Raw genomic sequence first — 25,766 nt, 5'->3', positions numbered from 1 at the left:
AGCTCTTCACAATCCCTTTTTGTTTTAACAACCCTAAATAATTTGGCGTCATCTGCAAACTTGGCCACTTCACTGCTCACTCCTAATTCCAGATTATTTATGAACAAGTCAGAAAGCATTGGTCCTAATACAGATTCCTGTGGGACCCCACTATTTACTTCCCTCCATTGGGAGTATTTACCATTTGTTTCTGCTCTCTGCTTTCTGTTCTTTAACCAGTTACTGGTCCGTAAGAGGACCTGTCCTCTTATTCCATGACTGCTAAATTTGCTCAGGAGTCTTTGGTGAGGGACTTTGTCAAAAGGCTTTTGGAAGTCCAAGTAAGCAATGTCTACCAGATCACCCCTGTCTACATGTTTATTAATACTCTCAAAGAACTCTAAATGTTTAGTGAGACAGGACTTACCTTTACGGATGCCATGTTGATTCTTTTTCAGCAGGGCTTGTCCTTCTATATGCTTACTAATTTTATCTTTAATAATGCCTTCAACCAATTTACCCGGAACAGACGTTAAGCTAACCAGCCTGTATCCCAGATCCCTCCTGGATCCCGTTTTGTTTTGTTGTTACATTGGCCATCTTCCAGGCCTCTGGTATAGAGGCTGATCTTAGGGACATGTTGCATATTTTGGTTAGAAGATCAGTAATTTCATATTTGAGTTCTTTGAGAACTCTAGGATGAATACCACCTGGGCCCATTGATTTATTTGCTTTCAATTTATCAATAAGATTGAGAATTTCATCTTTCGTCACCATTATTTGCCTCAGTTCCTCAGACTCCCTTCCTGAAAACGTCAGTTCAGGCACAGGTATCTGTCCTATATCTTCTGCAGTGAAGACAAATGAAAGGAATGCATTCAGCTTCTCGGCAATCTCCTTGTCCTCTTTCAGTACTCCTTTAACTCCATTGTCATCCAGTGGTCCAACTGCCTCCCAAGCTGGTTTTCCGATTTAAAGATTGGCCTTGATGTTGTTATGGATATGCTCTTCAAAATGCTTTTTTGCATCTCTTATTGTCTGCTTGCATCGCCTTTGTGCAAGCTTGTGCTCCCTTTTGTTTTCCTCAGTTGAGCAAGACTTCCATTTTCTGAAGGAAGCTCTCTTTTCTCTAATAGCTCTGTTAACGCTGCTCGTTGACCATGCCTGCAACCTCTTGGACTTGGTTCTATCTTTCCTAACCTGTGGTATACATTTTAGCTGGGCTTCTATTATTGTGGTACAAAGCAGAATGAGGCCAGTTCTTAATGTTCAAAAAGCAGATCTCTCCAGACCTGGAGTACCTCCTGCATTTTGCCAGAAACCCATTTCCACAGTTGACATTGAGGGGTACTGAAGTCCTCATGTAATGATTTAAAGCAGGTCTGGCTATGCCAATTTCTCCAACCCAGGGCACCCCAGCAAAGTTAGACAACAACTCCTACCATACCCAGCCAGCATAGTCATGCTGGTTGTGGATGATAGGAGATGTTGTCCAATACTTCTGGAGTGCCCAACGTTGGGGAAATCTGGACTATGCATTCAAAACACTTCTGAAGTGGGCTCTCCTAAGTTCTACCACATCACTGCACTTTCTTCTCCTTTCCTTCACAAAGCACCTGGGTCCTCCTGTCCCACTGCCTGACATATAATACAACTCTATTCAAGCTACTATAGCCTGAGTTTGTGATGGGAAAACTCCAGAGAGATCAGCATCTGGATAAGTATAACTTCAGTAGAGAGAGGCACACACATTGGACTCAGACTGCAAGGCTCAGTTTCCCCCGAGTGGTAGTCAAGGCACAGGGATCAATGTAGCTTAGCTTGCCACTACGCCCAGACTGTTCCTGTTGTGGTTTCGCTCTTGGCTGTTTGCCCGGTCTGAGCAGCCAGAATCCTCTTACAAGGCTCCGGAACCTGAAGCCATCCCATGGACAGTCGCGGCAGCTGGAGTATCCTGGGTGCTTCACCCCATCCCTACCCAACCTTACCGCATACAAAAGACCTTTTGTGCCAGCAAGTCTGGAATTCCTGCAGCAGTAGAATTGGGAGGAGAAGGAAGAACTCACATCTGATGGGTAGGGGGCATATCAGCAGGCTTGAGTGCAATGAGCAACAGCAGCTGGCATAAACAGGTGGGCACAGGCTGCGTGGATTTCCCCCTTGCCCTCCCCCTGCACTCAGAAGCTGCTGACTGGTCCGGGAGAGGCTTGGGAGTTATGCAAGCAGTTGCTTAGGAGGGGAAGCAAATGGTAGGGGATCTAGCAAGGCAGCCGGCTCTTAAAGGCCAGAAACATGGTTCGATTGAAGTGGCAAGGGAGGAGGCTGGTGGCCCACAGGAAATCAAATGGCAAGGAAGAAGGCATTTTATGGCATTTAATGTCATGGGTATAGAATTCTGAAAAACATTTATTCCACACTTATACTTACGTGCACAAAAAAGCTGGTCCAAACCATGAAACATCTCCAGGCAAATTGTTAGATATTGGCTTACAGAAAGATCCACTTCCCATCTAGTCATACCATTTGGCCCATTTGACCAAATCTGTCATTGCATACTTAACAGCAGATGGAACAGTACAACTTTCAACTGAAAAACGAGATTATGGGTTTCTTTTTCCAGTCACAATTATTTTAAAAGGTATGATTCAACAAATGCTTTTAAATCCCAGTGATTTCAATGGGCTGATGTAAGTACATATGTGTTCTACTGAAATCAGTGAGATTTGAAAATGTTCTAAACTTTCACTGATCATAGCCAAAGCGTCTAACAGGTGGAACATCAGTGGGCTGAAAAACTCATAATCCTAGCCTGTACTTCTTCAAACGTCAGCATTCTTTGACAATAAACACAAACACAACAAAAACAAACCAAACAAAAAGCAAGAATTCCTATCAGTCCAGTTTTTTCTATCCTTTAAAAATATCTGTTGACATTCCTTCTTCATGACTATTAGGGCACAATCCTATGTATATTTAGACAGAAAAAGGTCCTACAACTCCCATGCTGGCTGGGGAATGCTGGGAGCTCTAGGACTTTTTTCTGTCTATACATGCATAGGATTGCGTCTTTAAAGGTGCAGAAGCCCTGTCCCCTTTTGATCTGGCCATCCTGTCCCATTGCTTTGATTATATCTCAGCATGATTCCAGGGCAGACAATCAAGTTACCAAGTAGTAAGACAGGGGTGGACAACTTTGGGAGGTCTAGGGACCATTTTTGCCCCCTTAGTCCCCCCCCCCAGGCCACACTCCTTCCGGCAGTGTCACCCCCTCCCTGCAATGTACGGACAATTTCCAGCAGCGAACTGCTACGGAATGCTACAGTGGGCAAATTTAGCTTGAAAACAAGTCAAATTTGGTCATTGTAGAATTCCGTAGCAGTTTGCTGCCAGTCTTCTTTGTGTGTGTGTGCCACCACTGCCACAAATTTCAGCAGCAGTAGAGGGCCTCAAGGCTACTCTGGGACTGGGGGGAGGGAAGGAGGGCATGCATGTCACCCATGGACTGCCTGTTGCCCACACCTGTGGTAAGATTTTCTACCATGGTTGTGCTTGGTTGCAGGTACTAATGAAAGTGTGGTGTGATTTTATCTTGCTATACATTCTAATGTGGGGCAAAGTTTCCCCACAGTTTATCATGCTAAATCGATTGACCACATTAATCATCCATGCAGTAATACCGAATTGTATTCTTTACACACACACACACACACATGCACACACAGGCTCAGGTCTGCCTTGCTGCTCCCTGCATTCAGTGTTGTGTGAGCTCCTAGTTCCTCTCTCCTGGGCTTCTGGCCTCTGACCCCAGCCACTCTTTTCTACAAACAAATTCCTTTCCAGGTTTTTGCCAACCTGTCGGTTTTCCCTGAGGAAGAGAAGTTGTCACACAGTATGAATGTAATGTATATAGTTGATAAGAATTCATTGTACTTCAAAGGTGTGCTATTCTTAATAATCTGTATATGCTAACTGTAAGTGATCAGTAAGAGATGTGATTAGTTCTGTGTGTATTGTGAGATAACTGTGAGTAATGGAATGTATTCTTGGAAATAAGGGAAACATTCTTGGAAATGGAGCAAGGTTGCCACAGGTGGGTTAGTTAAGTACTGGAACCAGAAAGCTGTTTAACTTAGCAGAGGTACCTTCACTAAAGTGTTACTGGTGTTAATGGCAAACCAAGCTACATTGGGAAAAATGAATATAGTGGTAAGACCAGGTCCGAAACTAAAGATGAGGTCATTAACATCATGACGGTTATAAAAGCAAGAGTTTGATCTGATTGACCAGAGAAACCCTCGGAGAATGAGAAACCCGCCATATGTGCTTAAGTTGGCTTTGCCTTCCATGCCTTCCATTTAGGTAAATATGAAACTTTGATATTGACTGTTAGATTTGGAGGAACCTAAGTTTTACCATTTCAACAATATGCTTGCTACTGTTTTCATTATACTTTCAGTGATTATAACTTGTGTGTATTTAGGGGTGTTTGTAATCTGCCTCATCTTAGCTAAAGCTTGTTATTCTCTTAGACTGTTGAGCAATAAATATATATTCTTTAATACTATATTTGTGTTGTCTGGCTTGAGAGGTTTCAGGGACCACTACCTATACATTAATTCTTGAAACCCTAAACACTTGATGAAGATTTGCACATCTATCACTGAGTGGGGTGTGTCCTTAAAACCGTTGTAGTCTCTCTTGATCTGGTGAATCTCAGATGCACCCGTTCACATGTGGGAAACAAGCTATTCGGATGGAGTGAGAAGAAGTTACTTGTCTCAAAGTAGTGCATGTCCCAAAAGTGGAGCTTCTTTCAAGGTGCATGAGAAGAATTAGGTCAAGGCTGTTTCCATAGAGACAGACCTTCTAAAAAATAACTAGTTTCAACTCCAATTCCTGCCTGTTAATCGTACAACATCTCCTGTCCAATAGAGCAATACCAACAACAAAAGCTGGCCAGTAAGGATCAAATTGTGAGAGCTACAAACTGAACCAACCTACTCTTCCTTCTTGCTCACAAACTCGTGCCTGGGGGTTAAGTTCAACTGGGGCCATTTACCTCCGAGCTCAGCGCTGCTGCTGACAGATGATTTCTGGCAAGCAATCCTGTCTCAGAGGAAGCCTGGCCGTCGGCCTTCAACCTCTTGGTTTACCCAGTCAGCAATATACCAAATCTGCCCCAATATCCTTCCGCCCCACCCTGCATGGGCTAAACTCTTGTTGCTACCACATATAGAATCTATATGAGGGAAGAACTCATCCAGTATTTTAAGGAAAAGGGGCTGAAGCAAGAGCTAGGTATTTAAGGTGAGCTAATTTGTACTCTCAATAACGTGGGAAGATTTCCCACCCCTTTCATTAATTAATTTGGCTTGAATTGTTTTAATTGTGGATTGTCTTCAATTTGTCTTTGTCTTGGGAACCATTATAAATATGGCAAATCAGCCTTACGCCACTTGGTGCCCTTCAAATGTGTTTGGTGATGACTCCCATAATCTCCAGTCAGCATAGCCAGTGGCCATTCTGGCTGGGGATGATGGGAATTATAGCCAAATACATTTGAAAGGCACCAGATTGGAGAAAGCTGCAGTAAATAATAAAGAACATTGATCATATTTCCAGGGACACAACTTTGGTTTGCTTATGGGGTGGGGCAAAATACACAGCAAAATTTAAAGGTGTGCTCTTTAAAGATCAGTTGCAAAATTGCAATGTATTTTAAAGAACAGTTGTTGTAGCTATGCCCCATAATAACCATAGTGATGTTATCAAAACAAATCAGCCATCCTTGCTTCTTCTTTTTTTTTTTCCTCAGCAAAGGGATTTGTGCCTTTGACCTACACGTTGACCCATTTAACCTTTATACCAATAATCACACCATGTATACCGTCGATGAACTGGCATGAAATATCAGTGCACTTGAGTAATAATCATATGCGTCTTTTCTACATGAGGCTGTTAATCCGCTGTATCTACTTTTGGTTTCGTTGCAGAATTGAGATCCAAGCAGTACACAAAGTTTCCTGCTTTTCCACTATATAACATTTTGGTGGCACTGTAGTATAGTGAAATAGCACAACTGCACAAGTAGAAAAAGTGTTTTCTTCCACTTTCACAAATACTGCATTTCCCCTAATCTAAAAAAAAAAAACAACCCCTAGCCAAAACTGCTCTTTAAAAACAGAAGTTAAAGTGGAGGGTCCCGACATCATCAGAAGAACTTGTAAACAACGAGTAGGGAATGACAAACGCACAATAAATGCCATATGTAGAAAACGTCATGGGCTCTAAAAAAGGCAGGATGGGCCTTCTCCTCTACCTTTCCCAAATGAAAACCCTCTTACATTTACTCTTACCCTTTGTTATTTATAAACTGCCTAAAATTGATAGGTGGTAGCAATTAAAAACTAAGCTAGATATTTCCCTGAGGACTGATTTATTTATGCAAGCAGCACCATGGGAGGGTACTTAAAATGCTACTCCACATAGCAAGCTTTTCATATGAACTATCTTCCCACAAAGTCACAGTCATTTTCACCACTCCATTTTCTTTTATTGGGGTGTATGGGGAACAGCTTTAAACAAATGGCTTCTCCTGGGAGGCTGTCTCAACTGTCACTGCCCCCCCTTGCCAGAAGTGGTGGGGTCTGGTAATTTTGGACTCTGGTCTTACACACAAATACACACACTTCAGATAGTCATGTGTACTACTTCATACTTCAAAATGTGATAAGCCAGCTCTGCTGCAATTGGGGGCCCTCTTCCTTCTCATTCTGTTGTTGGGGGCCCTCGAATTTTGCTCCTAATCCTGCCCTGATGGCACCACTGCCCCTTATTGATCCCCCCACCCAAGCCCACATGTGGGGTGGTTAAAAGTTCTGGGTGCAAATAACCAGGTACGGAATAACATGATTCAACCCAACTCAAAATTGTGTTTGGTGAGCAACGCTAAACTCCACCGTCTTCATTTATACCATTCTACAAGTTTCCTGGAAGCTTTTTTTATCCAGCTGTCAGACGCAGCCAGCCTAAAAACACAGGAAAAAAACTCTGCCCTTTTCCAAGGCCTACCCAAGGGCAAGTGACTTGTGTGGTCTAGTCTCTCACGTCCAGCGTGCTGGAAATACAGGGTTCTCTCTGCTCCCTTCTTGTTAATCCTGCGGTTTCTGAGAAAACTCTCGATTTTCCCAGAGCCTCCACTAGCCGTCATCAAACAGCACCCTGACTGCAGAACTGAACAGAGGCGACGGCCAGGTGGAAAAGAACAAAATCTACTCTTGTTGGAACTTTGGCACAGGCTTCCTCGCTTGGGCCTGCCTAGTGAGATCAGCGTTCACTGCTGAAGGAACACAGAAAGTGTCTGCTGGTGATCCACAAGAGCTTATAAACATTCCAAGCTGAATGGCATTCCATGCTAGATCTTTCTCCATGAAACGAATTGCTTGGGGTGAACATTAACAGCTACTTTCTTGCAATGGTTGAAGCCAGGAATTTTTAATGCACATTTCTGGACCAGCAGCAGCGCACACCATTCGGTTCCTGACATACAAGAGAAAGCCGTCTCGCCTCTCGATCTCCCGGAATTCCTCTCTGGGCCAGACAAGATCAAATATTCTGGACTGCATTGTCAGACAAAAGCCTTTCAGGGTGCAACCCTAAGCATGTTTAGATAGGAAAAAGTCCTTCAACTCCCAGCATTCCCCAGCCAGCATACAATTGCACCCTCAGAGACTTATTTGCGTGTGTGCGCATGCTCATGCGCGCGTGCGAGAAACAAACCGACCAAAGTTGTGGTTCAGGCTATGCTAGAAAAGCCAAAATTAGCCCCTGGAAGTGTGTTCAGCACAGTTGCAATACACAGGTGTATGTTTCAGTGTGGCTGCCTCAAGTGCCCATAAAGCAGGGGTTGGCCACTTAACCCCCACCTGATCACAGGCCGTTGAGCCACGGGGAGGGGGGGAATCAATTCAGGTGGCACACAAATAGAAAAGATGGATACCTTTGAAAGTGTGGATCTGGCCAGGTGTCAGCCTGTCCAATCTTACCTTCAAAGCTCTCCCCAGATGGGAGGTGACCCAGCACTGGGCAGCCTCCTGCCTGAGGATGGAAAGCACAGATAAACTTGGCTGTCAGCCGGTCCAATCCTCAAGCTCTTCTCAAAGGGGAGGCTGCCCAGAACTGGCCTCCTGCCTGCCTTCTTGAAAGCTTTGAAGGTCTGGATAAAATTAAGCAAAGGGACAGATCTGGCCTTCAGGGCGTAGGTTCCCCAAACTTGCTTTAGGATACTGCTCCTGAGGAGTAACACACTAAGCCTGGGATGGATGCCACATTCAGGACAATTTTAGAACCATTCATAAATTATTTCTTATACTGGATATAGATGAATGAGGTGCCTATCTACATATCTGGGGCTGTGCCCAGGTTATGGAATTCCCTGCGCCAGGAGAGGCACGCTTTTTAATGAGATCTTGCAAACACAGACTTTTAAATTCTGTTGGACTGAGTTGTTTGGTATTTTATCTGCTACTCTGGCTACTTCTTAGCTTGCCTTTTTGTTTTAATTTTTTAAAAACCGTGTTTCATATTTTTGCATTATATGTCATTAGCTGCCTTGGAGGAAAAGGCATGGTATACATTTTATGAAATCAATAAACAAATAAAAGATTCACTTTATTCCTTTTAGAAAAAAGGGCACGTTCCCACTCAGCAATTCCTGCCCCCCTCCCCAGTTTGAGAACTTTGCCTTTTTAAAAAAGTTTGTCATTGGAGGTGCCTCAACCAGAAGCCCCTTGCAAGTGATTCATCCTTCCACTGACTTTGCAGGGGACTAGAGGGCATGGTACAGTGAAAAATACTTAAAATTTGTATAGCACTTTCAAGCTTCTAAAGTGTTTTACATGCATTATCTCAGCCTTCCCCAACTTGGTACCTTCCAGATAGGTTAGACTGCAAGTCCCATCATTCCCAGCCAGCATGGCCAATTTGGAGGGCACCAGGTTAGGGAGGGCTGCATGATATAGTTGCAATCCTTACAACCACACTGTAAGATAAGTCAGTATTATTATCTCCTGTATTGCAGATGTGGAAACTAAGACTAAGAGAAGAGTAGCAGGCGAGTTCATGGCAAACACACAATTCAAACTGGGACCTTCCTGATTTGTACCTGTGACTTAGTTGCCAGTCTTTTGAACTCATTGTGTGACTTCTCCCCAACAACCCCGTTGAATTGGGGCTGGTGTCACAGTAATGTTAAGGGAAAAATTATCCCCATTGTTTCATAGCAATTATCTATATGTTGTTCTGTCTCCATTTGCCAGATCAGAATTGCACTAAAAAAGGCACCAATGGAACTGCCTCAGATCCCTTAAAAACAAGGGGGCCTCAAGCCCTTTGAAGCATGTGAGTTTTGCATGAGCTTCTTTTAGCCTCTGTCAGGTAGCTGTCCTCCAGTCCAGAAGACTAGGGCACACATGACTTGAGTAGCTCTCTAGCATCCTCTTTTCTACTAGGCCAGTATAATAAGGCAGGTATTTAGCATCCAACCTCTTTGAGAAGGAGGGAAATATTAAGAAGTGGCCAAGGGCCTTTGTGCTTGTTTAGTTCCCTTTTTCTCCACCTCTTCCTCCACCTCCTGCTACACGTTGGAGCTGTATGGATGGCCAAACTATATGGCATGAAGGCTGTGATCATTTTGCAAGCGAGATGATGCTCAATCAGGCAAATGTTTCCCTGCCTTCTTAAGTCAGCCTCCTCCTCCACTAGCTCCAATACAGGCTTCTTCCAGAGTTTAAGCCAGCAGGACAACTTTGCTGGAATTCAGCCCATCTTCAGGGGACATGGTACAACTGCCAGGTAGCAGGAAAAGAGATGGAGCAGAGGAAAGGAACCATTCTGCCACCTAGTGGTTTCTGGATAAAAAAGAAAAGCTTATCCAGAAAGCTGATTCTGGATAAAATCTGGAGCCAGATTTGGGCAACTGCAGGATTTTATATTTTAAAAAATAGGGAATTGGCCACTGTGTTGTTTTAGGCCCAGCATCCTTCGCTGTAACTGAAAATCTGCATAGCATTTAAAGGAGTTTAATCCAATGAAATCTGCTTTGGTCACAGTTTTAATATGTTGTCTAGGAATAACAGGTGACAGACTTTAGGGCTCCAACACCAAGCCAGCTTTTATTCTTTCCCCACCCCACACTTAATATCCAGGCTTAAAAGCTTGTTCATAATTTGGTAGCATTTTGATTGGTCCTAATAAAGGTATTGTGCACCTGTGGATTTTGGTTAAAAAATAATCCCGAGACATGTGGAAATAGACCACTCTAAAACCCCCCAGGGAAGAATAATCTTCACATCAGTGCCCCACGTACCTTAATTTTGCCTTGTTCTGTCTCCCCCTTGTACCTCTCCCCCCACCCCATTCTGCTAAATGGAGTGAAGATCATACTTGACTTCAGATGGATCATATGAACAAAACATCCACTGTCTAATGGTAAAGCGTTCATCTGCTCTTGGTACAACACAGCTCTGAATTACAACTTTGTTTTGTTTCTTGTACTTCTACCTTATCAAACCAAAATACCCATTACTAGGGTCTGTGCTACTGAAGCTGAAGCTCAAATATTTTGGCCACCTAATGCCAAGAAAAAGTCACTGGAAAAGACCCTGATGCTGGGAAAGATGGAAGGCAAAAGGAGAAGGGGAGAGCAGAGGATGAGTTGGCTAGATAGCATCACCGATGCAATGAATATGAACTTGAGCACACTCCGGGAGAGAGCGCAGGACAGGAAGACCTGGCGTGCTATGGTCCATGGGGTCACGAAGAGCCGGACACGACTGAACAACAACAACAAAGGGTCTGTGCAGAGACTCCTTGACCCGCTTTGGAGGCGTAAATGGCCCTGTAATGTTGCGTAGATGGCCCCTTTATGGATGCAATCTACGCAACATTTAATTACTGGAAGAAGAGTCACCATTTAAAAAGAAAATGGCGACTCCCTCCAAGATGGCAATGGCTGTGGGCACTCCCCACAGGTCCAGATAAGGAGCAGGGGGTCTGCGTGGCTGGGTGCTGGGGTGGCTATCTAGATCAGGCCAAGGCGCTTCGGATCAATCTGACCTGCTTTGGCCTGATCCCCGCCCCCCATTCCAGGACTGGACCGATTCAGTCCAAATCACCCTGATCTGATTCAGGATTTGGGATTCAGACCATAGTGGTGCACTGCCCTATCCATTACCCTTTTTATCCTGCAGGCATTTTAACCAGTTTTCCTTAATACTGTATATTTCAGCTATTTCATACAATATTGTATTGTTTTTAAAGTATTCTGCACAAGATATTTAAAGGCTGCTTTAACAGATAGTTCCTAATAAGCAAATTTGCCCACAGTAATTAACTATACCATCAGAATAAGCATGTACGTACAAACACACTTACTGCACAGACAGAATTAGGTATATTTGTATTTATTATTTCACATATGTTGCAAGTTGGGCTGAGGAGGCAGCCCTGCTATCTGAGCTGAAGTGGTTATGATTGCAACCATGTTTTGCAGGAGTTCTAAGGCAGCAGGAGGGGGCGGATCCCTGTAACAAAGCACTAAGGCCACTGCCAGCTGGGATATAGACAAGGGACATGAAGGAACAGGGGCCGATGTTGGGCAGGGGAATATCCCACTGCTGCTGCAATGACAGCAGGAGGGCAGTGAAGAAAGGGGTGAAGAAACAATGAGAAACAGGAGGGAGAGAGAGAACAGTAGAATCAGATTCACTACGGTTCCCCTTTGCAACTCCAATTCTGCTACAGCTAATCTAAGCACCTCCTTTCCATTAAGCACAGCACCCTAGCCTGTATGTTGCTGACTTGTTTTTCCCTCCTCGTGGATGAAGGATTAAGCCACATGACCAAGGCTGTGCATATCCTCTCCATCTACAACGTGGCTGCAAGTCTGGATTTGTGAATGGGAATTTGGCATCCTGAAGTTCTTCAGTTTCCTTTTAGTGAGGTATCTAATATTCATATGGGACAGGTAAACTTGGAAATGCATTGGCAATGGATTGAGAAGATGGTAGAGCTTCCAACAGCCAGGGACAAGGGCTTTAGCACACTGCACTCCTCTGTTTCCTGCTGTTGGAAGTACTTGCCACCGGAGACCTGACTGATGACCCAGATCTCACCTCCAATGTTTCTCTGACAGCCTTGGACTTCCATTTTGCTCTGTCATTCTAGCCCTTGTGAAAGCCTCTGAAAACATGAATCTCAGAAACAGGGTTCATGCAAAGCAGGTTCACATTTTATTATGTATGGTTTAGTTTTGGCATGGAAATCCCTGCCCACCCCCTTTGAGACTGATTATAGAGCTGTCATGTTGCACCTATAACAACTAATGAAATGAATAAGCTCCCTACCAATAGTGCCAGACATTACCAATGAAACTAGAGGGGGCAACCACAATTTTCCTACATAGGCTAGTTAACTCAAAAAGCTTGAAGGTTGCAATCCTATGCCCACTTATCTGGAGTAAATCCCATTAAATGCAATGGGACTTACTTCTGAGTAGAGATGTATAGGATTGCACCATAAAAGGGATTTAGCCAGGGTCACAAAGCAAGTTAGAGGCAGGGCTGAGAACAGTATCCAGAAAGGGGCTTTGTCCTTTGGTTATGCTAGCCTCTTTGTTTATTGTACATGTATCTTGCTCTTCTAAAGAAAGCTCCAAGAGTACTTTCCACAAGGCATGCAGTGATCAGGTCCTTATAACTTCAGAGATGCTACAGCATCTGGTGCTCCCAGCCTATCCGTTGAACCCTACAGAAAGGGCAAGGGGACAGAAAAGATCCAAAACCAGCAGGCTTCATTCTTAACATCTAGAACCTAGGAGTCTAGATACTGCCATCTAGTCTGTCTGCTGCTTACCATTTATGAGACACTCTAGGCAGCCTCCAGCTGGCCCTATTTGACTCTTGAAAGTTTTAGTGTTGCTATTTAAAAAAGAAAAGTAAAATACAAAATCACTTAAAAATAAAACAGAAAACAGTACAGGGTTCTTGCCCAAACTCTAGTGGAGGTAAACATGCAACTATAAGAAAGCATTTCACAGTTGTTATGCTTTCCTGTTTTGATTGCTTTTAAAAGCTTTTAAGAGGCTAAAGGCACGATCCTATGCATGTTTAGATAGAAAAACAGTCCTACAATTCCCAGCATTCCCCAGCTAGCCATGCTGGCTGGGGAATGCTGGGAGTTGTAGGACCTTTTTTGCCTAAACATGCATAGGATTACATCCTAAATTACTATGGGTATTTGGTGCTAATGATGCCAGCACTGTCTCACTTTAGATATCTGAAGCAGTCTCTTTTTTGGCCAGTGTATCTCCTGGTATGGCACAGGTTGCCTGCCCCATTTCTAATCAAGTTTTCTCACAAACGTAACAGGACAACTTCTGTCTTCTTTCTTTAGCTGAGCCTGCATTACTAGCCTTTCCTGCTCTAAGAGGAGAGCACAGCAATCCAGATCTGCAGCATCGTGTTTTGGTGCCAGGGCGATTAGCTCTGCCTCCAGGAACTGGGGTGCATGCGTGTGCTTCCTTGAGGGCCTCTCAGAGTTGTCCCATAATGTGGAAGAGGCTGCGTCTGCAAACCAAGAACTCTCTCACACTACCTCTTGGATGCTCCCTGCAGTGAGAAGGGTGGGCACTGTTGGGCAGTGAGCTTATTTAGTAGTCTTGGCAACTGCTTGACCTCACCACCTTCTGGGGGGGGGTGGCGGCAGTCCATTCTTTAGAAAGGACTCTTCTAGAGTTGAATGAAGGACGCACCAAATTTACTAGAGAAAAAGCAAAGAGGTAGATACCCTGTGCTCAGAGAAGAAAGCAGGCAAGCATGTTTGGCAAGGTTAAAATCAGCAGCAGCTGCAGCCAGTGAAGAGGGAACAGGCCCACCTTTCAGAGGAAGCAACACGCCCCTGCCCCTTGGTAACTCTGAAGGCAGCCGCTCTGCATAAGGGCAACTAAACTACAGCCTGCATGCAGTGGACCCAACATGCATCAATGCCCCTCTCTCGCTTTTCCCCAGCTCCTCGAAGTGGCATCCCAAGCTACACTCACAGCAGGAAAGAGCTGCCTCCCGCGCTGCTCTGCTCCCTGCAGGAGCTTTGATCCCCAGTAAGTGATGTGGGGGAGCTTAAATCAGGAGGGACTGTTGTTGTGTCTGTGGTCAAGAGGGAAAAGGAAGTGGGCTCAGGGCTCAGCAATGGGGTGATGAGGAAGGGAGAGGGATGATGGGGCCACCCTAGGTCTGTCAGCCGGACATAGGGGAGGCACTTGAGGCAGCCCAGTCCAAAGGCTCGTCTCAGCGAAGTTCCACTTCTGCTTTAGCCGCACATCGTGAACACCAGCCACTGTGGATGAAAAGAAGGGAAGAGAGAAGGTAGATGAGGAACTGGGATATAATCTGTCCTCGCTCCCATCTGATCTAGGAAGGGTCTCTCGAATTCTCATGACTGCAATTTGCCACATTTTGGCGTGGGAGCAATCCACAGAGGACAGAGACAGGGTTTTGTTTTTAAACCCTCAGAAAATGAGCTAAAGGTGCTTTGAAAGAGGGGTTGCTCTGGTAAACAGGGTTACAAAGAAGTTGTACTATTTTTTTTATTATTAACTGCTCCTTGTATGAAAATTGCAAGACATTGGAAAGCCAGCTCTGAACTTCAGGGGTGGCATGCCAGGATTTAACAAATAGCCTGTCAGAAAAACTGACTCACCATAGCAAATTGGCTAGAGGACTTAAAAACACAACCGATTTATGGAATTTTGGTTTCTGTTTTTAACATATGCGAACAGGGGGTGGGGTGGGGTTTGTGACTGTAATCCACCGATGTCACAGGCATTTTTTTGAAGAGACAGATCTGTCTACACATAGTAGGACTAGACACTTGGGGGAGTTTTTCTTTGTAGCTTAATACAAATGGTCTCATGTGTATGAAGAGTCTTACTGAGAATTGTCAGCTCACTGTACCCATATTCATTGTGTTTACTGTTATGTTTAAAACTTAATAAGAACATATTTTTAAAAATCTGTAAAGCCTATTTGACCAGAAGTAACAGTGAGACCAAAGAAGTACATACACAGGCAAGCAAGGCCTCTCTCAAACCACTTTCAGCTCTCTTAAAAACCAACAGACATTGTCTGACTCTAGTCTTAAGTGTTCTGCAGGATGGGGCACAGCACAGTCTCAGTCTGTGCCACAGTATTCTGGAGACAGGTCAAGCTTTGTAGTAATCTTGTCATCAAGGGTATGTTCATGCCAACTATTTTTCTCATTGTATGTTCCAGAATAGGGGTGGGGAACATGTGGCCCTCCAGATGTTGTTGAGCTGCAAATCCCATAAGCTCTACCCAGCATAGCCAATGGTGAGGGATTATGGGACTTGCAGTCCAACAACATTTGGAGGGCCACACATTCCCCAACCCTATCCTAGAACATGCTGCTAATCCGGTTGCCTGCTCATCCAGAGACCAAATCCCATGTAGGGTTCTTCTTGTGTGTTCCTTTGCAGGAAGCTTAGTACTGTTATTAGAGAATGAACGAATGGCCCACAATGTGACCCTATCCTTATCTTCCTATCTAATACGTCAGTGTTTCCATAGGGGAAAGCTCTTCATCCTTTCCTCCCTGCCCTCTGTTGGGGTACCATAGGAATCAGCTCTTCGCTTTATGCAATTCCCTCTTTGCATGCTCCTCCTGAGTGACATCAAATCGCCTGGCTTTCATTACCACCTCTACACAGACATGCAGCTCTGTCTATCCTGGAAATTCCCCCATACATCTATTCCTGCATCTCCAAATGCATTTCTGTTTGGATTAATAAACAGCCTGAAAGTTGGAGGATCCTCCCCTTTGGCTGGTATACAACATAGTCCCCTTAAATCCATACAGATCTTACCAACTTAGCTGGGTGAGTCTTACCAACTCACCCAGCTACCTTAGAAAGAATATTCTGATCCATAGCTTTGAAAAGCTGCAGCAGTGGGACCAGCTCATCATTGGCATTTTTCCCATGACACTAGGACAAGGAACTTGTCAAAGAAGGATCCATTTCTATCAATAACTTTCCATGGGATCTGTCACATGGGACAGTCTCATGAAGAGACTCCTGACAGAGGAGAAAAAGTTTGCCTCTTTTCATCCCCTTGTTGTCTTCTGAGTCAGGGGCAGGGAGACGCTTTTAATCCAAATGTACCTTCTGTCACATCTTCAGGGCCTATCTTAACTGTCTTACCTCACTGAGGTTCATCACAGCACTGCCTGTCCCTTCAGGATCCATGCTACGGAAGAATCCTGCAGAGTTTCAAGAACAGACAGGAGATCCATTTAGTTATTCAAAGGATTTTTATTCCACCATTTCCTATCAATTTGATCCCCAAAGCACATTACAAATTCAAGCTAGGGAAAAGAAGATTATTTTTAGCTGATGTCCAAAAGATAATAAAGTAGGCATATCCTACTTGGGAGCATCTGGTTGGCCACTGTATGACCAGAATGCTGGATGAGATGGACCTTTGGTCTGATTCAGCAGGGCTCTTCTTATGTTCTTACATCTGGGGAGGCAGTGACGCAGCTAGATTGCCACTACAGAAATGATCGATCCTTGGAAGCTGCCCACCTTGCCTCCAAAGGCGGCAGCACCTGGAGTAAGGCCTCAGCTGAGAAGCTGAATTGTAAGCACTGAACTGAGCTTAATTATGAGCAAGTAAGAACAATATTTCCAAATAGAACTCCTCTAAACAATTATCTTCGTGCTGATCTTCCTTAGTGCATATTGGATAGTTTGCAGCCTGCTGACCATAGCACATTTACTCAGAAGTTAATCCCACTGTGGTCAATAGGGCTGACACCCAGGAAAGCGTACACAGCATTGCAGCCTTCTATGCACTTGATGCATACACCAGGGATAACAAAGAAGCCTTAACTAGGTGAGCAGGGGATCCCTCCCCCCATCAAGTCTGGGCTAAATGCAAGATGGCCCCCCAATCAGAAAATGATATATTATAACTTTAGTTGAAATATCAACACACTTAAGAACATAAGAGCAGCCATAATAAATCAGACCGAAGGCCTATCTAATCCAACATTCTGTTCACACATTGGCCAACCAGCTGCCTGTGGGAAACCCACAAGCAGGACATGAGTGCAACAGCACCCTCCCACCCATGCTCCCCAGCACCTGGTGTACATAGGCATACTGCCTCTGATACTGGAGGTAGCATATAACCATCAGGACTAGTACCCATAGATAGCCTTATGTACCATTGACGTACTTCTACTATTAAAGTATTATCCACTTTCTCCACACTATATATAATTTTATACACCTGGATCATGTCCCCCCTCACTTGCCTTTTTTCTAAGCTAAACAGCTCCAGATGTTGTAACCTTTCCTCACAGGGGAGTTGCTCCTGTCCCTTGATTATTTTGGTTGCCCTTTTCTGCACCTTTTTCAACTCTGCAATATCCTTTTTTTTAGGTGCGGTTAACTTAATAGAGTTAAGCAAGGGTCAAGGTGATTCACACTGTTGACAGACTTTAAGACAGTCACTGCAGAAACAATGGCCAGCCAAGTAGGGAAAAGATCTCCTCTCAGGGCCCATCCCAGTATTGTTAGATACTTTCAACTTTAAGATGAAACTTAGAAGACTGGTATCCCTAAGCCTACCTCAAGTAGAAGCCTAGCAAGAGAGGGCTTCTTCCTTCCTTTCTCTTTATCTCATGGAGAAACCAAATGATGCAACTGAATGGAATTCAACTGGTTATCAAGCTTATCTATACTCTGCTGTAGTTTATTCAGGATAGCCATTTCACACCACCAAGCTATCATGTGCCTGCCAGCTGCAATCATTGAGAGAGAAATACAGGCATGTCCACTTCAGGTCTGGAGGAGCATCCCTACATGCTGTGGGACTCGCTAACTGCCCTTGGAGATGGCTGCCTCCTCAGGCCCAGCTACAGAAGCACTTACTGAACATCGTCTCCAACTTGACTAAGCAGCAGACAAAGTTGTCGAAGTCCACACCCAGAGACTCATCAGCATAGCGTGCCACCACCACCTGATGCAACTTGTTGTCCAGTTTGAAGCCTAAAAGGTAGGAATGGATAGACATGAGCATTAAGCCTGCCAGAAGGAAAACCAGGAGTACAGAAGTGGAAGCCTCTACCTTAATGTGATTCAGGACAGACACTGGGGTCAAAATAGACTAATATTCCCAGGAAAAAATGGATTTAGCATGGAGGAACACAGGAGAGTAGGGTTACAAGATCATCAGCTGCTATGTCTTTGGCAACAGCCTAATCTTACCAGTTATCAAGTGCTTGGAATTGGGGCCTACATTTACCAGACAGAAGGCAGATGTTGCTAGATGTCCTGTCTGGATTCAAAAAGGGATGCTCAGAAGGGACATCATTCCACGTCACTGAATGGATATTTTTTTCTTACCTGTGAATTCTCCTTCTACCTGTTCATCAGACAGTTGTCCAGATGTTAGACTGCTCTCTGCTCCAACCAGGAGGAGGCAGGAACTTTTTAAATCGAAGACTAGACTGAGGAGCTGGGCTAGCAGGCATCTCCAATTTCCACCCTAAGGACAAAAACTACTGTCCAATAATAATCCTTACTTCATCTGGCCTAACCAGAACCTGGCAATAAATCTAGACTAGTCAGCCTACAGGGTGGGACAATTTGGGAATTGTTGGACAAACCAGGTAAGGTACCTTCACCTAGCAAAGTCCTGCTGAACATCTACTCTTATGTCTCTGACTGCGAGGGATCTTGACTCCTGGAGGTAAAGTAGGCTCCAGGCTTATGTTTACTTCTGGAAGGTGACGTCTTCTTTAGGATTCACTGGACCTCAAGGCCAACACAGAAGTAGAGCCATGTAGCCCAATGCCCTGGGTCACTACTAGGGCATCCTTTTTCTCTCTGTTTTTAGAGCCTCAGCCTGACTGACCACTCTCCATTCTGAGAGATTTTGAGCTATCACAGCTGCCTCCCTTAATCACCTTGAGGAAATCTCATCCCCACCCTCTCCCCAGTGAGTTCTGCCTGGTGCCGTCTTTGTCATCTTTTTGGTGCCAGGTTAAGACTTTCCTCTACTCCCAGGCATTTGATGGCATATGATGGGCCTTTTTAATGTTAGTCTTATCAGGTCCTGGTAGTTTTATTGTCAGTTGCTGAAAATAAAATCAATACTTGTTGAACCTGTGGCAACTTTACAGCCCGATGCTTCAGCGAGTATATGGACAAAGCCTCTGCGGAGGCAGACAATGGGATGAAAAGGAAGATCCTCCCATCTACCAGAAAAATGCATTGTCAGACTTGTAAGTCTGACAGCTTCTCATTTGGCAGGCTTGTCAGCTATTCTTCATACTGCCAAGCTTGTCTGCAGACCTCTAGAGAGTCAAGAGATTTTTAAGAGTCTGCCGCTTCAAGATGAAGGTTCTCAACTCCATCCTCCGGGCTGCAGTGCTGGGTAAATTCCTTTCATCCTTTGAGCTCAAAGATCTACATACTCCCTTCCGAGCAGCTCACTCCATTTCCTGTGATTTATTTATGGGTGGAGGTGGACACTGCCAGTGGTGCACGCTGCCCTTTGGCATTGTCACATTGTCCAGAACTTTCATCGAAGTCCTAGAGATGGTCGTTGTGGAGCTCAGGTTGAGAGGCATGCCGATGCACCTTTTTTGTTTCTTCATTTTATCTTCCTTCAGGTCTGCTCTAAGGGGCAGACCCAGCAAACAACCTGCTTCCAAGCACCATGGACGCAGTAAAAAACTGGCCTTAAGAAGGGGAAGGTGCCCCCTAGCCCAGCCCCTCAGGTTTGTCTTCTTTAGTTAAAAAAGATCCTGCCTCCTGCTGGTTGGGGCAGAGAGTACCCCCAGTCTCTGGGCCACTGGATGATGGCAAGTTGAGACAATATATTTTCTACCCACACCATGGACTGCATCTCCCATGAACTTCCTCAAGGTTGCGCCAAGTCAAGGCGTGGAGGTAGAGCTGGAACCAGAGATTAGAAGCAACACTATTGTCTCATATGGACGATCTGGGAGGCAGGACCATTGCGCCTTCAGATGACATTGCTGACTGCCTCTGCCTTCAGATTCTGAGAGTGGGGCTTCAGCCTACTCATAGATGGCTCTTCCTCCACCCCCAGTCCTGAAAGCACACAGCACAGTCGATGCATGAGCCACTTCAGCTGATAAGGTCTCCAACAACCCACCACCATCACAGCATTCTGTAACTTCTCCTTCCAGCCTTACCAACTGATTCCAAAGCCAGACGCATCTCATAAGCACTCATAGTGCCTGATTTATCCAGATCATGCTGGCGAAAGACATTCTGCCACAACAAAAGAAAGAAGACTGTGAGATTCCGTTTCCTTTCCCCACAACCCTATTATTCTCTCTAAGTACTCCCTCCCACCCAAAAGAGTGGTGTTGAACACACACACACACACACACACACCTACCTCCCCCCACCCCCCCAAAAGCTTGCCTCCCTTACCAGCCAGCTCCTGATCTTGTTCCACAAGATCTGGAATTCCACAAGGCCCAGGCGAGCACTGCCATCTTTCTGAAGAGCAGAAGAGTCAAGGAGAGAAACACAAAAGAGGGAGACCTATAGTCCCAAAGCCCAGAGGAAAGGCAGTGGACAGACGAGGAAGGCAGAGGCTCCAGCTCCTCAAACCTGCTGAAGACGTCACAGCATGTATACCCGCATTCCACAACATGGCATCCTCCAGATGTTTTGGACTTCTGACTCCTATCAGCCCCAACTGCCTGTCAGGAGCGCCCTGGCGGCCTCTTTCAGTACACTTCAATAGCCAACTCAAGACACAGATGAAAGGATTCTTTTCAAAGCTTTAATCCTTTTACAACTTAATGACTCTTTCAGATGCTAATCACCAGCGACTAAAGCAAGGAACAGCAGAGTGGCCTAAGCTTCGAATAGGCAGTTGATCCCCGTTTGAAAGAGAGTCACTTGAAGACCCAGAACTTATGGGCTAGGGAGAGATCCTCCCTCTTTCCCTTGGGTCCATGGGAGGTGGCCGCTGCTTGCGCGCCAAACGGGCGCTACGCATCCTTTCCGTGCCCTCCATCGCTCGTCGCTCTCTGCGTCTGCGTCGAGCATCTAGCAAGCCTCATTCCTGCACTTTCTCACTGCTAGGATCACTATCTAACTCAGGAATGGCGGTAGGAGGAACCTCTGCCAGCTGCTGTGCCTGTGAGGGATGAGCTGGCTCCTCTCCCACGGATTGCTGATCCTCATCAGAATCAGAACTGCTCTGGGGCTCTATGGGCTCAGTTTCCACCCTGACACCGCCATGGCCAATGATGAGGAATGCTGGGAGCAGTAGCAGTGTTGGCAGGATTCCAGGCTTACCAGGTTCATCCCACCCTCACCTCCTTCTCAGCAGCAATAGCTGGACACAACACCGCGCAGCACCTTTGCCTAGTTAATAAAAGTTCTGTGCTTGCACAGGGAGCTCAGAAGTGCAGCCACTCCGATGTGGCAGATGAGCGAAACCCGTAAGAATTGTGCTGAATTCACAATGGCTTCAATAAACTTCCCACAGGGGCAGGTTGGGGGAGATGAGTGGGATAGCAGCGACCGTTAAGCAAGACATCAGAAAGGTACCTTGCACAGCTATGGCGTGTCCTGACCAGACCTTGACACTTCCTGAATGTAAGCACTCAAGCGTCTCCTGTCAGAATAGCCACACGACTGGCTTCAACTCATGGCTCAAATCCACTCCCCTGTAAACAGAGCTCCCCGCTCCCAAATGATCAATCCTGACCACTTTGTGCCGCAGCAGTGCTTCTCTGGAAACAGAAGAGGGAAGAAACCAAGTAGCAGGCAGCATATTTGGTTCACTGGACTTTGTCACCACCTTCTGCCCCAACTCTCTGCACCCGTAACCTTGGCAGAGCCTCACTCCAGGTGACAGCGTGCTCTGCCCACTTTGCCTGGGCCCTTCCACTGTCACATATTTCTGCAACAGCAACATTACAAAAGGGCTCAGGCTGCAAGTACAGATTTCTCTGAAAATGGAAAGGGGTTCAGGATAGAACTGGGCAGGTCTCACACACAGACATAGACACATGGGCATCACCACAAAATACGTGGCTTTTGCAAGCAGGCAGGGTCAGGGGGAGCTAAGGAATATGCATAATCTCTGATACAGACTGGCTCCCACAGTATCCTAACAATCTCAACTTCCAAACAATTTATGGCCTGTTTTGGAGCCAGGATTATCTCTGTCTCTATCACAAGTGTGTGTACACACACACACACACACACACACACTCTGTACAATAGCAAACAACTGCCAAAGACTGAGCTCTACAACTTAAAGGAAGAAAGACCCAGCTACCTCTAGAGATTCCCCACCTTGCTTTCATAAATTATGAACAAACACTCTTCAAAAGGTCACAGTGTGTTCAGGCTATTAGGCTTAAGAGGAGAGACCACTCTCCTCTCTCGCACCACTGCCTTTGCTGGAAATTCTATCCTTTGAGCAGATTTACACTCCTCTGCTTTCTTTTGACCAGGAAAACCCTCTCCATTTCTGCAGGGATCCATTCACAGCAGAAAGGATACATCCATTAGGTTGACCATGTTACGGCAAGAATCCATGCTGAAACCGTCTGTCTTCAGGTCTTTGTCTGGCAGAGGGAAGAAAAGGGGGGCATGGTTATTCATGCCTTTCCAAAGTGACACTTGCAAAGTGGGGTATGCGTGTGGAGAAGGAACATGCAATTCCCCTTCATGTAGACCAGATAAAAAGCACTTACGTCTGGCAATGACTCTGTTCAGGATAGTCCTGAGCTCAAAGACACTAATTTCCATGTCCTGGAGGAAGGGAGAGCAGAACATTAGTCACTGTCACTTCTAATTCAATCACATCCTCTTGCAAGAGCAGGAAACATAACTTTTCAGGCACTGACCCCGTCTTGGGCAGCCTGCAAATGTGTGTGAAGGGATGGCTCTGGACAACACTGTGGAAGGCCATATCACTGTTGTACAGTCACAGGAATTCTCTCTGACTAAGGGATGCTCCAGGCTGAAGGCCTCATTTCAATTAGCCACTGACATCCTCTTTCAGAGACCAGAAAATTCCTACTAATAGGGTGCTTCCATTCCATGATATGTATTTATGGCATTTAATCCAACCCTTCCTCTGCTGTCCACCTCTAGGTGATGTACATGGCTTTTACTCCTCTTATTTTATCTATACAACAGCCCTGTAAGATAGGTGATCTTGGGGGCAGCCCCTACAGAGAGGTCCTGGTCCAACCCTAGTGCTCAGTCCACTACATTCCCCCTTCCTCAACTTGGTGCCCTCCAGATGTTGTGGACTACAACTGCCAGCATTCCTGACCATGGCCATGAGGGCTGGGGCTGATGGGAGTTGAAGTTCAAACCATCTGGAGGGCACCCGTTTAGGGAATGCTGCACTATAGCGAAGTGGCTCGGAAGAGCTGATCCCTGGACACCTGCTCCCTTACCCATTATCACAGCCATCAGTCGCTATTTTGCCTACTCATCTATCACAACAATTGAAGGGGGAGTAATTCACAGGAATGTTGCGTTGCAGAACCTACCTCTCCCGCAAGCTGCCGGAACATGTTCTTGAAGTTCTCGTCCACGTCATCCTCAGAGATTTCTTCCTGAGGAAACACAAACCAGGAGGAGCAGGTTAAGACATTCTCCTACTATCTAAAACAAACCCAGGCTTGAATGGTGAGCTTCATGTCCCCTTCCTTCATCATTAAAAGCCATTTAGTCACCTCCCCAAGCCTCCCTTTCTCTCTCCAGCAGCTGACTCTCCTCCTTCCCACAATTCTGTTCCCTTCTCCATCTTTCAGCCCAGCCTGTTTTTACCAGCAAGGCTAATTTAAAAAGTAGCTTTAAAGGCCGCAGCAAATTGGTACCAGGCTTCTTTAACACATCTGCCCACCCCACAGCTATCAAAAGCAGAGTAGAGAGAAGAAGTGCGAGAGTTTAAAAATGTCCCTCCTGAGTTGGGTTTCTTACCTCATCTGGCAGATCTGCAGAAATCTCCTCATCCAGCTCCCTGAAGAATAAAGAATACTGTCAGGAAGGACTCTAGTGCAGGTGAACTTGTAGAAAGGGGAGGGCAGTCTGGCAGAAGTCAAGAGATTTGAGAGGGAAAGAACTCCACTGTAGTTGCCTCCCACTCAAGAGTCTAAGGATGAGCAGTACACATCTGGAAGTTTACTGCACTACTCACTAAACATGTAAAGTCACTGTTAAGGATCATGGCACTGAGAGGCACACAGCCAGGTCTCTTCTTCTACCAGCTTTTGAATCTTTTCTCCAACATTACTTTTCCCCATCTCCCAGCAGTTCTTCTCACCTATTATTGATACCCACAGAGAGTTAGGGTGGTATTCACAGGGCTGCTCCACCTCTACCGGTCCCATCACACTCACGGGAACAACCATTTGTGCAATGGGGCTTTGGCAGTTCTAAAAATAACCGTGGAAACTAGTGGAAATGCTTGTTTCCAGATCAGGACAGGTCAGCAAAATTCCCTTCTGCAAACTCCGCTGGCCTGCCCCATTTTGAAAATGAGTGTTTTGCTCACTTTGGGTTATTTTTTAAAGCGCAATAGAGCTGTTGCATGAGTTGCCACTCCTGCGAGCATATGTGCACACTAGGATACTAGCCTTACAGAGCAGAGGGACAGAAACCTCCCTGGAGCAGGCATGAAGGATGCTCCTATACCTGTTTACAAAGAACTATAACATTAGAGTAGCTCACACAGAGCATGGACTCACTCTGTGTCTGATTGCTTCTCTGTGAAGACACGCAGGATGAAATCTGCTTCCTTGTTAGGCTCAAAGGTAGAGGGCACTATGATGTATTCACCAGGGGGCAGGCGGATATGGTTGCTCACCTCCCGCAGGTTGATAAAGGTCTCAGAGCGTGCCCGAGACTGGTTCCTCAGAAAGAAATCCTTCTTCAGGTGAACACTCTGGCAGCCCTGGGACTGGGAGAGAAGCAGCTCAAGTGTACTATACAGCTGTGCAGATGGGCAGGTCCATCCCCATCAAGACAACAAGGGGCCTATGCACCAGACACATGTACCCAAACAGACAGACACACGTGCACACACACACACACACACACACACACACCCCAGAGGTAAAAGCACAAAGGAGATGGGTAGGTCTTGGGAATCAAAAAACCCACCTTGAACAAGAGATAGTCACAGGCAGGAAGGCCTCCTAACGAAAGGAACGCACATTTGCAGCCTGAATCTTGGAAGCAGAATTACACAAGCATTTCCTTATTTTGTGTATGTATTGTTTTTGTTTAACTGGACCTGGTTACAGAACATGGGTATATCTGGTACAGAATTGTGATCTTTTTTATTTGGTCATAATGCATATAGCCTTGACTATCTTGGTTTATCCTGAGTAATCCTTCATCCTCAGAGCTGTGTATACAAGGAGCTCTGCATATATTGGGACTATTGATGTCGAGCAAGAGGAAAGCACACTGTTCAGAATCCTTCCAGAATAATTAGGAAAACAGAATAATCTTTGCCTCAACCCATTTCCACCAGCTCTGAGGTTTCCATCCTCACACACAATTCAATAATGTTTTTTTTGTTTTTTTTTTTTGTGGCTCAGGACATACCTCCTCAGGAACCTGCAGAGAGAGAGAGAGAGAGAGAGAGAGAGAGAGAGAGAGAAAACATTATTTATTTAAG

General features: G+C 45.4%; 1 protein-coding gene across 4 annotated transcripts in view; it reads right to left on the bottom strand.

Annotated features, from left to right (window-relative positions):
• Positions 1-11,420: 11,420 nt before the first annotated feature.
• Positions 11,421-25,766, bottom strand: part of CAPN11 (calpain 11) — a 47,732-nt gene continuing 33,386 nt past the window's right edge. The window contains exons 12-22 of one of the 4 annotated variants that reach the window (XR_014786862.1): positions 24,829-25,040; positions 24,062-24,101; positions 23,629-23,694; positions 22,819-22,876; positions 22,625-22,689; positions 20,528-20,596; positions 20,284-20,362; positions 17,990-18,106; positions 16,253-16,311; positions 13,298-14,370; positions 11,427-13,186 (exon numbers count right to left, since the gene is read on the bottom strand). Coding sequence is in view for 2 of the 4 variants with exons in the window: in XM_084828471.1 (XP_084684597.1) it covers positions 14,344-14,370; positions 16,253-16,311; positions 17,990-18,106; positions 20,284-20,362; positions 20,528-20,596; positions 22,625-22,689; positions 22,819-22,876; positions 23,629-23,694; positions 24,062-24,101; positions 24,829-25,040 (792 nt within the window). In the remaining 2 variants the exon portion in view is untranslated. Of the gene's footprint in view, positions 14,371-16,252; positions 16,312-17,989; positions 18,107-20,283; positions 20,363-20,527; positions 20,597-22,624; positions 22,690-22,818; positions 22,877-23,628; positions 23,695-24,061; positions 24,102-24,828; positions 25,041-25,766 lie in introns of all 4 variants that reach the window. The other 3 variants (XR_014786861.1, XM_084828471.1, XM_084828472.1) reach the window with 3 other exon arrangements.

The sequence above is a fragment of the Heloderma suspectum genome, chromosome 1 (assembly GCF_057233095.1).
Source record: "Heloderma suspectum isolate Gila_16-S chromosome 1, 16-S_ref, whole genome shotgun sequence".
Lineage (NCBI taxonomy): Eukaryota > Metazoa > Chordata > Lepidosauria > Squamata > Helodermatidae > Heloderma > Heloderma suspectum.
The sequence above is the reverse complement of the archived record's forward strand: the minus strand, read 5'-3'. Positions and strand labels throughout refer to the sequence as shown.